The following is a 13,813-nucleotide window of genomic DNA, read 5'->3' as shown; positions in this document are numbered from 1 at the left end:
GCAATGTTTTGTACAATGTAAATACATTTCTTTCTAAAGATGATCATGATGCATTTTGTGAAGGGCCTTGAATGATGTAAATATCTAACTTATAACAGAGATTTAATATGGGCTGAACAGTGGGGTGACTGAGGAAATTAAAGACCAGATTTTTACTACAACTTGTTTTTTCTTTCTTTTTTTACATTTTACGGAAATGGGAGAAATGGGTTTGTGCACTTTGTGATGAGGCAGAGTGGGACCACCTTCACTCTAGTCCACACTGCTCCTCCAGTTTTATGTTATATTGTCATATGATTATGACAAGTCCAAAAAATCTTCACCATCATTCACATTTTTCATTGCAACAAATTTATATAAGATACATTGCAGCCTCTTATCCTCAGAGCGCTGAGATCTGCATACAAAAGTTAATTCAATCTGAGAAAAGATGTGATTGATTGAATAACAATGGAAGGGAAACACTAACTTGTGGAGTTCTGTCCTCCACCATATTTACTAGAGTACTGCAAAATCACAGTTCTTTTTGTATTTATTTCACATTTGCTTTGTCAATAACAGCACATTTCCCATGAAAATGCAGTCTGTGAAGCTCCTTTCAATAAAATATTCAATTGATACGAGAAGGAATACAGAATTTTGCACAGATGTCCCTGTTTTGGGTTTTTAGCACCGATTTCCTGTCTTTTCCATAGAGGTAGCTCGTAGGCAAGGTTCAAAAATAACTTTTTTGTTCACAGGCCGAATAGCTAGTAAATGTTCTAATTTTACCAACCACTCAATAGATTACCACTGAGGGTTTTTTTCTTAAGATGTTGATTTGATCTAAACAATAGAATATTTAGGTTATGAATATACATTTGCTAGTTCCTTTTGGGAAGATTTGCATTATTAAATATTTCCTCAATTTGACCATTTCCTCTGAATTAACAAAAGGAAATGTGATTTTTGTTATTCTTATTTAAGATGCTACACATGAATCATCAATCAATATAAACATTATTCTTGGAAAATTATTTTTACATAATAAAAGATTGCTGAAAACACAAATTAACTTCTACACCACTGAAATAAACGAAGAAAGAATGCTTTGACCTGATAGAGGAACTTTAACTTTGAGAAAACCCTGGGGCTGCTCCTTTAATTATGTATTTATTAATTTACTAATTTTATGGGTTTTTTTTGCTGTTTTTTATTTACCTGTATCCCCTCCTGTGTTTTATACGGAAGTATTTTGATGCTTGCCTGGTGTCCTAAATAGAAATGTTCAATACTGTACTATTCCATTTATGTTTGTTCAAAAACTAAATAAATAAAAATGTCACGGATTTCCTGTCAACTGTGGAGGCGGAAGTCCAACACATCGGACACACTACGTACAGCGTGGTGCTCGTCGTGCACTTTCCCCATTGGTTTGGTTAACAAAAAAAAACAAAAAACATATGACGTAATTACGGAAGTGACAGTATATTGTTATTGTCTGTCATCAGGCGGGTGTATAGTGAATAGTGAGTCTCTAGTTGAGTTGAATAAGTTTAGTAGAGATTATAAACAACGTTCACAGCGTCTGCAGGAAGTCACTACGTGGAAATGAAGCGCTTTGTTGTATTCGCCTTGCAGTTTCTATTTGTGGGACATATCAAGAGTTGGACTGACGGTAAGTTTTTATTTCAATAACGTTCTCATTTAAATGTGAGGTAAGCTCAGTGTGACACATACAGCTACAACTAGCTAGCTAAATAGTGAAACTAGACAACTTCCGTTCACAGACTTCCGCTTTTTGAACTGATATTAAGCGTGTGGAAACGAGGCGGAAATACATAACTTAAACATACATATAACGTTAACTTCATTTGAATGCTAAGGCTTCATTTAATGTTCACAGAGCTGCTAAAAACAACATGAACTTTAGCTTCAATAAGTAGCCAGTGTTACAGATTATTACATCATATGTAAACTGCAGTTCAAGTCTGCAACAGTGACACCTTTATTCCATTTCATTCTTAATTTATCACAATATTCCATTTCATTACAAATGGTAATCATTGTGTATTGATATTATAGGCTTTCCATATCATGTAACTGGAAATAGATGGACTGTAGGGCCTCAGTGTGCCCCCATGGCTCTATCTCATTTCCTATATAGGCTGAGGAAAGCTCTGCTGGAGCGGTGCAGCGAGGACCATGATGGTAAAAATGTAGAAACACTTTAAATCCTAGAAATTCAGACAGTAGTTGCAGAAGAAGAAGCTGGGTAAATTGGCTGGTAAACATGTTATACTGTATTCAGCCTGTATCAGTGTCATGTTCCAAATGTGTCTATTGTCACTTCAAAAGTAATGTGATACTTTGCATTATAATGCAGAGCCAGAGATTTTGAATGTTTAATTATACTTGCTTCTAATTATTTCTGCTCTTCATACTGCAGGCAGTGTGCTGCTCCGGGATGTCCAGGTGTTGACTCTGTACAAGGATCGCTACACCACAGCAAGGCGGTCCAGCCCAGTGCCTCAGCTCCAGTGTGTTGGAGGCTCAGCTGGCTGTCAGGCCTTCATCCCAGAGGTGGTCCAGTGTCAGAACAAAGGCTGGGATGGAGTGGATGTGCAGGTGAGGAAGGAGGTGCTGGTAGGCAGCCAGGACAGAGAAAAAGGAAAAAAGAGAACATAATGACATAATACTGCTTATAGGATTGGTAAAGCTTGACTTAACTGATGCTTGAAATAGGCAGCGGCTCAGGGTGCGGACCCCCGACATGGCATATATGTATATATATGTGTATATATATAGGTGGCATTGTTTTGATAAGCTTCTGCAATGTCACAAGATTGATTTCCGTCCAGTGTTGCATTCATTTTTCACCAAGATCTTGTATTGATGATGGGACAGTTGGACCACTGCGCAAAGCCTTCTCCAACACATCCCAAAGATTCTCAATGGGGTTAAGGACTGGACTCTGTGGGGGACAATCCATGTGTGAAAATGATGTCTCATGCTCCATGAACCACTCTTTCACAATCTGAGCCTGATGAAACCTGGCATTGTCATCTTGGAATATGCCCGTGCCATCAGGGAAGAAAAAATCCATTGATAGAATAACCTGATCATTCAGTATATTCAGGTAGTCAGCTGACCTCATTCTTTGAGCACATAATGTTGCTGAACCAAAATTAAATGTTTGGTGAAATCAAATCGTAGAACTCAGGGCTATGTTTAATATTGAAAGTAAGAGCATTTCCACATGCACAATGCAAAGGGAACTCAAGGGATTGGGACTGAACAGCTGTGTAGCCTTAAGAAAACCACTAATCAGTGAGGCTAATCTGAAAAAAAGGCTTCAATTTTCTAGGGAGCATAAAGATTGGAGTCTAGAGGTCATGTGGTCTGATGAGTCCAGATTGACCCTGTTCCAGACTGATGGGCGCATCAGGGTAAGAAGAAGCGCAAATGAAGTGATGGACCCATCATGCCTAGTGTCTACTGTAGTCTGTGGGGGCATTGCTATGATCTGGGGTTGCTGCACTTGGTCAGGTCTAGGTTCAGCAACATTATGTGCTCAAAGAATGAGGTCAGCTGACTACCTGAATATACTGAATGATCAGGTTATTCCATCAATGGATTTTTTCTTCCCTGATGGCACGGGCATATTCCAAGATGATAATGCTAGGATTCATCAGGCTCAAATTTTCTCATTTTGACACATGGATTGTCCACCACAGAGTCCAGACCTTAACCCCATTGAGAATCTTTGGGATGTGCTGGAGAAGGCCAGTGAGAGATTTTATCCTTGCTACTAAACTATTGGGGTGCCTGTATACTTGGAATTATATTCTTGTTTTGCTAATTCCAGAAGGTATTTTCCTGCTGAATAACATTGACTAATGTGGCAGCTGACTGTAATGTTCCTCCCTCCCCCTCACAGTGGGAGTGTAAGACAGATATGGACAATGCATATCGATTTGGCCGCATTGAGGTGAGCTGTGAGGGCTACAACCACCCTGCTGATGCCTACATACTGCAGGGCTCCTGTGGGCTGGAGTACACTGTGGAACTGACTGAAGAAGGCCGGAGGAAGACACAAGGAAAATGGGGTTCCCATAGTGATGGGTCTGGAGGTAGGAGATATGAGATTTGAGACTTCATCTTCAGTCTGAACAGTCTTTGGATATTTCAAAACTCTTCTTCTTTTCTTGTTCACCTTTCTCTTGTTTGCCTTTCTCAGGTTTCAGCGGCTTTGCCTCTAACATGTTCAACAGTTTCTTTGGCAACAAGAATCATCGACAGCACAACCAGCAGAGACAGCAGAGCTGGCAGCCCTCAGGCACTGAGGAGTCAGGAGGCCTGCTGGGGGTTGCTGTGCTTCTGCTCTTAGCGTACGGCGTCTACAAGCTGTTCCTCAGTGGGAACACACACCAGGGGGGGCAGGACAGCACCCATACTGGTTATCCCAGAGATGATCAGCATGCAGCAGGACCACCACCCCCAGGATTCAAACCTGACTTCACTGGTAATTCATGCTAATTATTTTTTTTGAACGTACAACGAGCAGCACAAAGAGTATTTTCCTGGCCATGAAACTTGCTTTTCCTGTCTTTTTCTGGTCTTTTGGTGACCTGCACAGAGCACACAGTGCACAGGTGGGAGGAGAGGTGCAAACTTGTGGGAGGTTCATTCAAATGAAGCAGCACAAAGCTGGTTGTTGTAGTTTGGTTGAAATTTAGCTTTAGACGTCACACTGTAAACAGTTGTCTCTGAGTCTGCTGACACAACTAAATACTTTCTGCAAACATGAGCACACTAAATAAGGCTTAGAGATACATAGAATTGGGACTGAATTATGGCATCAGTTTCTCATCTTTACCAAATATTTCCAGATGTTTGTTCTACCTGAAGAAAAAAACCTACACTATATGTCTTTGAGTGCAGATTTGCAGTAATTAGACATTTCCTGAAGAGTTGCATTCCATTAGTTGAGCTTGTCATACTCCACTGTGACAGAAGAAGCTATGAAAGCAGTGATGTGACTGATGGAGAATGTATTTAGTAATTACATCCTCCCATCTATATTTTCCCCCGTCACTCGACACTTTTGCACTTTTGTGCTGCTGCATGAACTGAAATGGCTGGAGATGCCCACGCTGACGTACCACGCCATGCTCCTCGTTGCACCTACACGATTAAAATAGGGCTCAAAGTAGTACATCACCACCTGATGTTTCCTCTCCTGTAGGAACTAGTGTATGTTGTTTATGTGCAGTTCCATTCTACTTTGCTGCACTGCTGAAATGTTGAATGTGTTTGTTGTTGTTCCAGGTTATGCTGGTGCCAACCCAGGCTACGGCTTCCACAGTGACTACACTCATGGACAGCAGTATCAGAATCAGTACCCAAGAGGCCACGCTGCACCGGGCACAGGAAATGGTTTCTGGACCGGCATGGGGACAGGAGGGGTGCTCGGATATCTTTTTGGTCGTCAGAGGTCAGTGGAGAGATCGTTGGAAAAAAGGCTAGATGTTGCTGAGTAAACAGGACTAGTTCAGGACTCTGTGTGTTTTGTTTTTCAGAAACCAGCCCTACAACTACAACAATCACTCCAGTTACACTGACCACAGACCTCCTCCTGCCCCTTCCTCTTCCTCTTCCTCTGGGACACGCACTGCTTCAGGTAGAGAGAGAGTCAAAGTCACTTCATTGTCTATTCTAACTACATGTACAGGACACATAATGGATTGAAATTGTGTTTGTCTCTGACGCACAATGAAACAACAACAATAGTGCAGATAAAAAGTAAAACATTTAAAAAAGGACTGCTACACATTACAAAAGCTGATCAGAACTTCAAGTACTAATAGTGGGCCAACAAGCCACATGACATATACCTTTTATGCCAAAGTAGCAAATGATTATCTCTGTTTATTAGACTGTTGAAGGCCATGTTCATTGTTTTATGACAGGTATTCCATTTGCTGAATTAGGCAAAAGCAGACATCCGTACCTGGTTAATGTATCACTTGTATCTCCATAGAACTTGTGGAACATCTATGTCACAAATATTTCAATATCCATGTATAAAAGTACATATAGTGTAAGTTTATCCATATCACCCACTTGTATTATCATAGGGTTTTTAGTTTTTCTTACTGTTGCTGCTTCAGTAAAATGTATTAGATCCACAGACTTGCTGTAAGTACAGTTGGTTGCCTGACATCTTGGTTTGTTTTTTCAGGTTTTGGAGGAACCAAAAGAAGATAAAAGCTGTGAAAGTGGACATATTCTCTTTAATTAATTACACTGCTGGATAAAACAAGCTAGTTTGTGCAGGTAGGAAGGCAAACAGCACCATGAAACAACCATGATGTATATTTGTGTGGTTTGAGCTTTAGCTTTGGGGCTTCAGTGATGTATGTGAAAGAACATGATGTGACTTACCGTCTTAACAGGACAATGATTCTTCATTGATTTGATGAGCATTTTGTAGGTGAGATGACATAAATGAACTGAAGACATAACTGTGCGTAATGTGTTTTTAAAGTATATATATTATTGTAAGGATATGAGATGTGATATTTTGAGAACTTGCTAATAAAGAAAACAAACTTTTTAAACTGTGGTTTTCAATCCTTGCACGTGTTCAGATAATCTTTGCTGGTGTTTGTTTTCTCTTATTCCCAAACTTGATTTGACTCATTTGGACGGCTGAAGCTTCATATTAGCTTCAGATCAACTTTTAAATACTTAATTTTTAGACAGAAGGAGGACTGTGGATTTAGTCCTCCATCACTTCCATTGTAAGAGCATTATGAAGTTATGGTCAGTGTGAACAGGAGGAATGATTACAGAGAGGAAAACATGTCTGACTTGACAAATTGTGAATAAAACCATTAATATGCAAAAAGTACATTCTTTCTCATAAAGACCATAAAGTAAATGTCTAAGAGTACACTCATCCTCACGTCAGTTTTTGGCCATCACAGCCTATTACCCCAAACACATTGTCATGCATCTTTTTGGTTGGCTTGTCAACAATGCAGTGCTGGGGACAACCAAGACATCTGACGTCATTAAGATATTAGAGCAACTGAAAGGTTTCTTGGCATGAAGTTATTAATGGGAAAAATGACATGAGTACATGACAAAGAAAAAAACCTATGGGTGACTCACCATGGATTAAATAGTAGCTTAATGAATACAACAATACAAGTAGAGGTAAAGGTTGTTGAAATAGAAAATGACACCCAGCAAAGAAGTTATCAGGCTCCTCTCCTGTGGAACCATCTTCCAGATTGGGTCCGGGGGGAAGACACCCTCTCTCCGTTTAAGAGTAGACTTAAAACTTACTGGAACAGGCAGAGGGGAATGGGGGATCCACATAATAGAGCAATACTCTAATGGAATTAGTGGGCTAAAGTTAGTCACACCTCAACTTTCTTCCAAATAACACACATTTCATTCATAATATTATAAATACAGGCCTATGTTCATGCACATTTTTATTTTTTCTGGATTGTGTGAAATGGCTAAAAAAAAATAGGTAATACAAAACAAATCTGTGCACCTCCAAGGTGAATTGATTTAGTCTTAGTATCAATCATGAAATAGGGGAGCAGATTTCATATGATGACATCATATGATTTTGCATCAAGGAAAGTCAGAAGGGTCAGGCTTTAGTTGGCTGTTGTGCCATCTAAACAGTGTGTTTGCTGTTCTAAGTGCAATAGTGTAATAATTAGATTCTCTTCAGTGTGTTTTCCCATTTGTGTAAGAAGGATTTGTGCTATTAAGAATATTTATTCTCTATTTCATTTGTATTATATTATTATTGTTGCTTTCTGCTCTTCTTACATTTCTGATATATTTGTTGGCATATAGCTACACTACCGGTCAAAAGTTTTAGAACACCCCAATTTTTCCAGTTTTTTATTGAAAAAATGTTTTCAAGCTTACCATCTTCATCTTTTTCTGGCATAGCTTGGACTTATGTTTGGGTCATTATCTTGCTGTAGGATGAACCCCTGACCAACTACGTGCATAACAGAGGGTACTGCATGGCATCGCTGCAGAATGCTGTGGTAGCTGACCCTGGATCCAGACAGCCCCAGACCATCATGCTTCCTCCTCTATATTTGACAGTTAATGTCACACACTGAGGAACCATCCTTTCACCTACTCGACGGCATACAAAACTCCTGCATGATGAACAGAATATTTTAAATGTTGATTCATCAGTGCATAACAGCTTCTTCCAGTCTTCAGTAGTTCATTGGTGGTGTTTCATGGCCCAGGCAAGCCTCTTCTTCTTATTCTGACTCTTAGCAATGGCTTGCTGCAACTCAACCTGTCAAACCTGCAACTCCAAGTCTTCTCTTAACAGATGAAACTGAGACTTGCTTACTACGACCACTATGAAGCTGTGCTTGAAGCTGTTGTCCTGTGAGCCACCTATCACGCAAGTTGTTGACTCTCAGAAACTTGTCTTCTGACTCTGTTGTGGCTTTGGGTCTGCCAGACCTCTTCCTGTCAGAGTTTCCCGCCAGTTTCTGAGTGAAACTATACTCACTGACACCTTGACTTACTTCGCAATTTCTCTGTAGGAAAGGCCTACATTTTGAAGTGTTTTTGTATAATTTTCAGTTTTGGGTAAGCTTACCTTTTTATAACCTCTGGCAGTTCACTACTTACCTTAGTACCATTTCAAGCTATTCATTGGTCTTGAACTGCTTGAATTTCAATAAAAAACTGGAAAAATTGGGGTGTTCTAAAACTTTTGACCGGTAGTGTATGTGTATATAGTGTATATTTATGGATGTCCTTGTGGTTCTCTAAATTCTTATAACTTATACAGTCATAGTTTGTGCAGAATTGTGTTTGTTGTGTTGTGGCGATGTTGGAGGTGGTGATTGTGCACTTTAAATAGTGTGCTTCCTGTTCTATGTGCAATAGTGTAATAACTGGATTCTCTTAAGTGTGTTTTTCCATTGTTCTGATGAAGGATTGGTGCAATTGAGAACTATTATTCGCAATTGAGAAATATTATTCTCTATTTCATTTCTATTGTATTATTATTTTTTCCCCCACAGATCTTGTTACATTTTTATATTTAACATATATTTTTAGATGTCCTTGTGGACATATAATACAGCATTACAGTTTGTGGGTAATTCCCTGACATAATATGACGCAATGTTGGGGGAAAAAGCGCTCTAGAGTGAAACTGTAAAGCTATCTCATGTAAACTTACACAGTGTGTCCAGTAGGTGGCAGACATATGTCTTCATTCATCCTAACAAGACTTTCCATATCCTGTTGGAAAACCTTTGCTGTGTTTGTCCTGTTGCTGCTTTCTGTCTGTTGCTTTTCTTTTCCTTATAGTTATAGTTAAGTGTGTTTGCAGTATGTTTTCCCCTTCAACAGTAAGAGGTTTCAGTTGGCTGTGTTCGCTGTTTACGCTGAACGCACTGTTGCTTTCTGTTTCGGGGGAGAAAGTGCTCGAGAGTCCCGCCGGGATGATCCAGGAGCTCCGGGCAGCACTGGCTGACCTGGCCGGGGAAGGGAGGACTTACTTGGGCAAGCTCGCCGGAGAGCAGACGGTGCTGTCGGTGAAGAAGGTAGAGAAGTGTAACAGTGTGGCCTACTGAACACACACACACACACACACACACACACACACACACACACACACACACACACTAACCCAAACTCCTAACATCTGTGTACAATCTACCCTTTTATTTTGAAAAGAGAGTTGAACACTATTTATAAAAGTGTGGTTGTTAAGTAGCCTATCAGCACATAGCATACATGCAGTTACACAGAGCTGCAATGATGAGTCAGTTAGTAGATTGATTAATCAATAAGTGAAGTGTAAGTTTTGAGTTTTGAGAATTCTTTAATACAGAAGGGTGATGATTTGATTTGTTTCTTTGTTTCTTTTCCCCTCTGATAATAAAATGAATTTCTTTAAGACTTAATTGCACAGTTGGAACAAAACATATTTATAGAAACATAACCTTAAATATTTGATTTGTCAGATATAGTTTTAAACATGCATGATGTTGATGTCAACATAGTATTGAAAGGAGAGATTATTATGCACCTGGTTGTATTTGTTTCAGGTTCAATATGAACTGCTGTTAATAACCCTTAAGGAAAATGTACACTGTAAAAAATGTCCATAGAATTAACACTGAAATGCAGTAAAATGACATCAAAAACCCTATTTTAAAGGTTTTGTTACGAAAGAGATCAGTGTCAAACATCCAATCTTGAGAGAGTCCCTGGTCCCAATCTGAATCTCTTTCTTTACTTCAGCTTTAGCCCCCTTATCTAAAAAAAACGCCTAAACAACTGGTCAGTCAGAAAAAGACAGAGCCTGGCCTGACTTTTCACCTTTAACCTAAGCACAGCACCTGTTTCAAATCCAACAGGACACCAAAGGATGGCCCCAGATTACACATAACAAAGGACAAAGACAGATTAAACACCACACCTGTAAATAGAAATACAATGGAGCATTGTTTACTTCACAATACTATTTTGTAAAATACTAAACCAAACATAACTGTTAATTTAAATGAAATATGTTTAAAAAAAACACATTTCTTTGTAGAAATGACCTATTTCTGTACTGTAAACGCTGAAAAACTGTAATACAGAAAGCAATACAATGCAGCTTAAATGACAACATGATAATGTTAAAATAACTATTTGTAGATTTTGAGGAAAAAAAATGTAGTTAAACGACTTACATTGTGGCATGAAATGTCTTATAACCTTATAATATATTATATCTTATATATCTTATAATGAGGCTTTTGCCATTAAATACTGTTGTTTGTTTGGTATTTTTCAGTGAAATAGAATTCTATGTACAATAAATGACAACTAAGAGGCATGGTGGTGTATTGGTTTGAACACTCTGTGAACCTCTAGAGAGGATAAATTGGTTTCATTGGTCATGCTAATTCAGCAGAAATCCAATGTTGAATTTACTGGATTCAAATGTAATTTTATTAAAAAAAATTACAGTTTTTTTACAGGTTGTTCTGTAAAGATGGTTACGGGTTTGCCATACTTTTTACAGAATTATTCTGGCAACCACAGCTGCTGTTTTTTCCCCATAAAAATGACAGGATTTTTTTTACAGTGTAGGCAGAGCTTTAACCATGTGATCTGACCAGTAATCATCCCTCATTCTCTCCTCCAGGCTTTCTCTCAGGTTTTGGGGGTTATTGCAGGAAGTTTAGCCAGTGGCCTGAATGTCCTCTTACAATATGTCACACACTTCCTGCAGGCTGCTGGAGTACAAGGTAAACACCAACCACTAACTCTGTCCTGTCCATCACTGTCTGTTGTCTACCTTTCCCTTTTAAGAGCTTCTTTTAGTGATGTCAACATGATCCCTCATCTTAGCCATTAACTTGGTGTGTACAGTGTTAATCTGACTGAGACATAATGGCCAAATCAAAGATTAGACTGAAGTGATAATAATCTGCAGTTGTGCTTACATGTTCAGTTTAAAAGCAAATAATGTGTCTGATCATCTTTGTTCACAGTTGTGGTTTTAGTCTACAATGACGAGCAATGCAGCAGTTCATACATAAACTTAATATTTAAATTGTAATTGAGGAGTACTGACTATGGACTATTTTATTTCAATAAAAGACTAATGACAAAAAAGAAAGAAAACATACAGATGATTGTGTGATGTGTTGGTCAGTGTTGCTGTAGAGCTGAACCATTTAGTCAATTCATTGATTGTTCAAAAAGTTAGTTTAGTAAGATTTCCAGCAGAATGCGCCACAGTTTTTAATATGAAGATTTGCTCTTATGCATGAATAAAGTTTAATAAAACATCATGTAACCATTTGACTGGATGAGTTGTCCAGACAGGGTCAACATTCTCCTTTCTTCACTCTCCACTCTCCAGGAAGTTGAGTCCTCATGAAAAACTGTATGTCCATAGTGTGTAGGATAGTTAGCTCGCCAGCAGCTTGCCCCAATGTTGCATCCAGGATTATTGTTCACCTGTGCATCCAAGTAGCAGAAGCGGCTGTGGCTCAGAAGGTAGAGTGGGTCTTCCTCCAATCGCAAGATCGGCAGTTCGATTGCCGGCTCTTGGGCATTTAACCCCAAATAGCTCCTGATGGCTGCACCAACAGTGTGTGAATGCTACTTTCCTCCTGATGAGCAGGTTGTACCCTGCATGGTAGCTCCTGTCATCAGTGTATAAATGTGTGTGAATGGATGAATGTGACATGTAGAGTGGTCGTAAGGACTAGGAAAGTGCTTTTTAAGTACAGTTCATTTACCATTTAATCAGGAAGTTTGACTAGAAGAAAGTGTTGAGTAAATTAATTGAATCACATATGTCTTCATCTTTAATAAACAATACATCTGATTTAATATTGTTGTAATATATTACTAAACTGTCTGTCTGTTTTTCCACAGTCCCAATCCACAAGGTGACTCCAGAGGGACTGATATTTGTTGTCCAGTGGGTTCTCGTGGCTCTCGTTGGCTACTTACTGATCTCCTTAGCCTTCCGAATGGTGATCTCTACTCTGAGTCGGGCCCTGTGGCTGCTCAAAGTGGGCTTTGCTCTGGCCTGTTTTGGCTTTATCCTGAGTGATCACAGCGTGGGCACAGAGACCATGGCGGTGCGACTGGCTGTCCTCGTGTGCGTCTGCGTGGTGTTTGGTGTCGGGACAGTGAAGGGATCCAATGTGGAGGATAGGACCGCTCATCTGACCGAGCAGGTGAAGATCCTGGAGAGACGGCTGAGAGATATGGAGAGGTGGAGGAGGACCAATGAGTGACACAGATAGATTATGAAAAGTCAAATGTTTTCCTCCTCTTTCCACCTGATGCCTTATCTACAAACGTTGGAGCCCTGGTGACTTCCTGGACTTCTGTTATACATCAAGCAACAAAGTACAATTTTTACAATTATGATATTTTCTATAATGTTGGGTTTAAAGGGTCATTAAGAATCAAGAAGAATGTGTGAATGTGTGTAGGAGCAGGGTGTAGACACATTTACCACATTAAAGAATTTTTCAATATTCAAACAACAACATATTTGTTTGAAATATGTTTTTCTGCTTTTGTTTTTTTGAGATGTCCTCATGGCTTTACCTCCACAGTCAGCTGATTTCTTCCCATTACACTTCCATCAAGAAAGTAAATAAGTGTAATCCACAAACTGTCGGACTATTATACAAATACTATATACAAATGTGTGGATAAAGCTTTAATGCCCCCTTATTGGGAGAAGCCCCCCCCCCCCCCCCCGTCTGCACAAACCTGCTTTAAGTCTCAGTTTCAGTTTGTACACATTAACAATGAATCCTCCATATGTGCCAAAGTTAGAAACAGAGTTCTACAAGCTTCTGTGTGGACCTGCAATAATATTCACCTTATATATGCTTCCTTTAGGTCAGATTATTCAGAATCACTACATATTTTATTATTGTTATGCAGATCCATCAGTTCAATAAACTCCAAGCATGGATGACCTACTAATTCTCTTTAATTAGGCCATGTCTCAAAAAGATGCAGAAAAACTATTCCTCACATTTACTTCTAGGCTGGATTATTGTAAACAAGAAGACTCTCCAGCTGGTCCAGAATACAGCTGTTCTGACAAAAACTAGAAAGAGATCATATTACTCCCATTTTAGCTTCACTGCATTGGTTTCCTGTAAAATCTAGAATAGAATTTCAGAGATTCAGTTTGGGGGGGGGGGGGTTGTCTTGACCAGCCTCTAGTTGTAGGCCTTGACCGCTGTGGGACTTCCCATGATGCACCAAGCTCTCT

At 39.3% G+C, this 13,813-nt stretch overlaps 2 protein-coding genes across 2 annotated transcripts in view; both read left to right on the top strand.

The window, feature by feature from the left end:
• Positions 1-6,359, top strand: part of saraf (store-operated calcium entry-associated regulatory factor) — a 171,979-nt gene extending 165,620 nt beyond the window's left edge. Inside the window, exons 2-8 of the mRNA XM_053341522.1 lie at positions 1,533-1,661; positions 2,433-2,607; positions 3,920-4,112; positions 4,220-4,504; positions 5,311-5,476; positions 5,562-5,662; positions 6,224-6,359. Of these exons, the coding sequence (XP_053197497.1) occupies positions 1,591-1,661; positions 2,433-2,607; positions 3,920-4,112; positions 4,220-4,504; positions 5,311-5,476; positions 5,562-5,662; positions 6,224-6,249 (1,017 nt within the window). The 5' untranslated portion in view covers positions 1,533-1,590 and the 3' untranslated portion in view covers positions 6,250-6,359. The remainder of the gene's footprint in view (positions 1-1,532; positions 1,662-2,432; positions 2,608-3,919; positions 4,113-4,219; positions 4,505-5,310; positions 5,477-5,561; positions 5,663-6,223) is intronic.
• A 2,933-nt stretch (positions 6,360-9,292) lies between these two features.
• On the top strand, positions 9,293-13,072 carry tmem109 (transmembrane protein 109). The gene is made up of 3 exons (XM_053333174.1): positions 9,293-9,602; positions 11,201-11,303; positions 12,445-13,072. Exons 1-3 carry the CDS (start codon positions 9,390-9,392, stop codon positions 12,810-12,812), a joined length of 684 nt encoding a protein of 227 aa, XP_053189149.1. The 5' UTR covers positions 9,293-9,389; the 3' UTR covers positions 12,813-13,072.
• The last annotated feature ends 741 nt before the right edge of the window (positions 13,073-13,813 follow it).

Source organism: Scomber japonicus, chromosome 2 (genome assembly GCF_027409825.1).
Source record: "Scomber japonicus isolate fScoJap1 chromosome 2, fScoJap1.pri, whole genome shotgun sequence".
NCBI lineage: Eukaryota > Metazoa > Chordata > Actinopteri > Scombriformes > Scombridae > Scomber > Scomber japonicus.
The sequence above is the reverse complement of the archived record's forward strand: the minus strand, read 5'-3'. Positions and strand labels throughout refer to the sequence as shown.

What these genes read in the sequence shown, in the direction of transcription:
- tmem109 (XM_053333174.1), top strand. Translation starts at nt 9,390, where the DNA reads ATGTTTTCCCCTTCAACAGTAAGAGGTTTCAGTTGGCTGTGTTCGCTG. An exon ending in CGGTGCTGTCGGTGAAGAAG is followed by an intron (nt 9,603 to 11,200) that starts GTAGAGAAGTGT and finishes TCTCTCCTCCAG; the next exon opens with GCTTTCTCTCAGGTTTTGGG. An exon ending in GCAGGCTGCTGGAGTACAAG is followed by an intron (nt 11,304 to 12,444) that starts GTAAACACCAAC and finishes GTTTTTCCACAG; the next exon opens with TCCCAATCCACAAGGTGACT.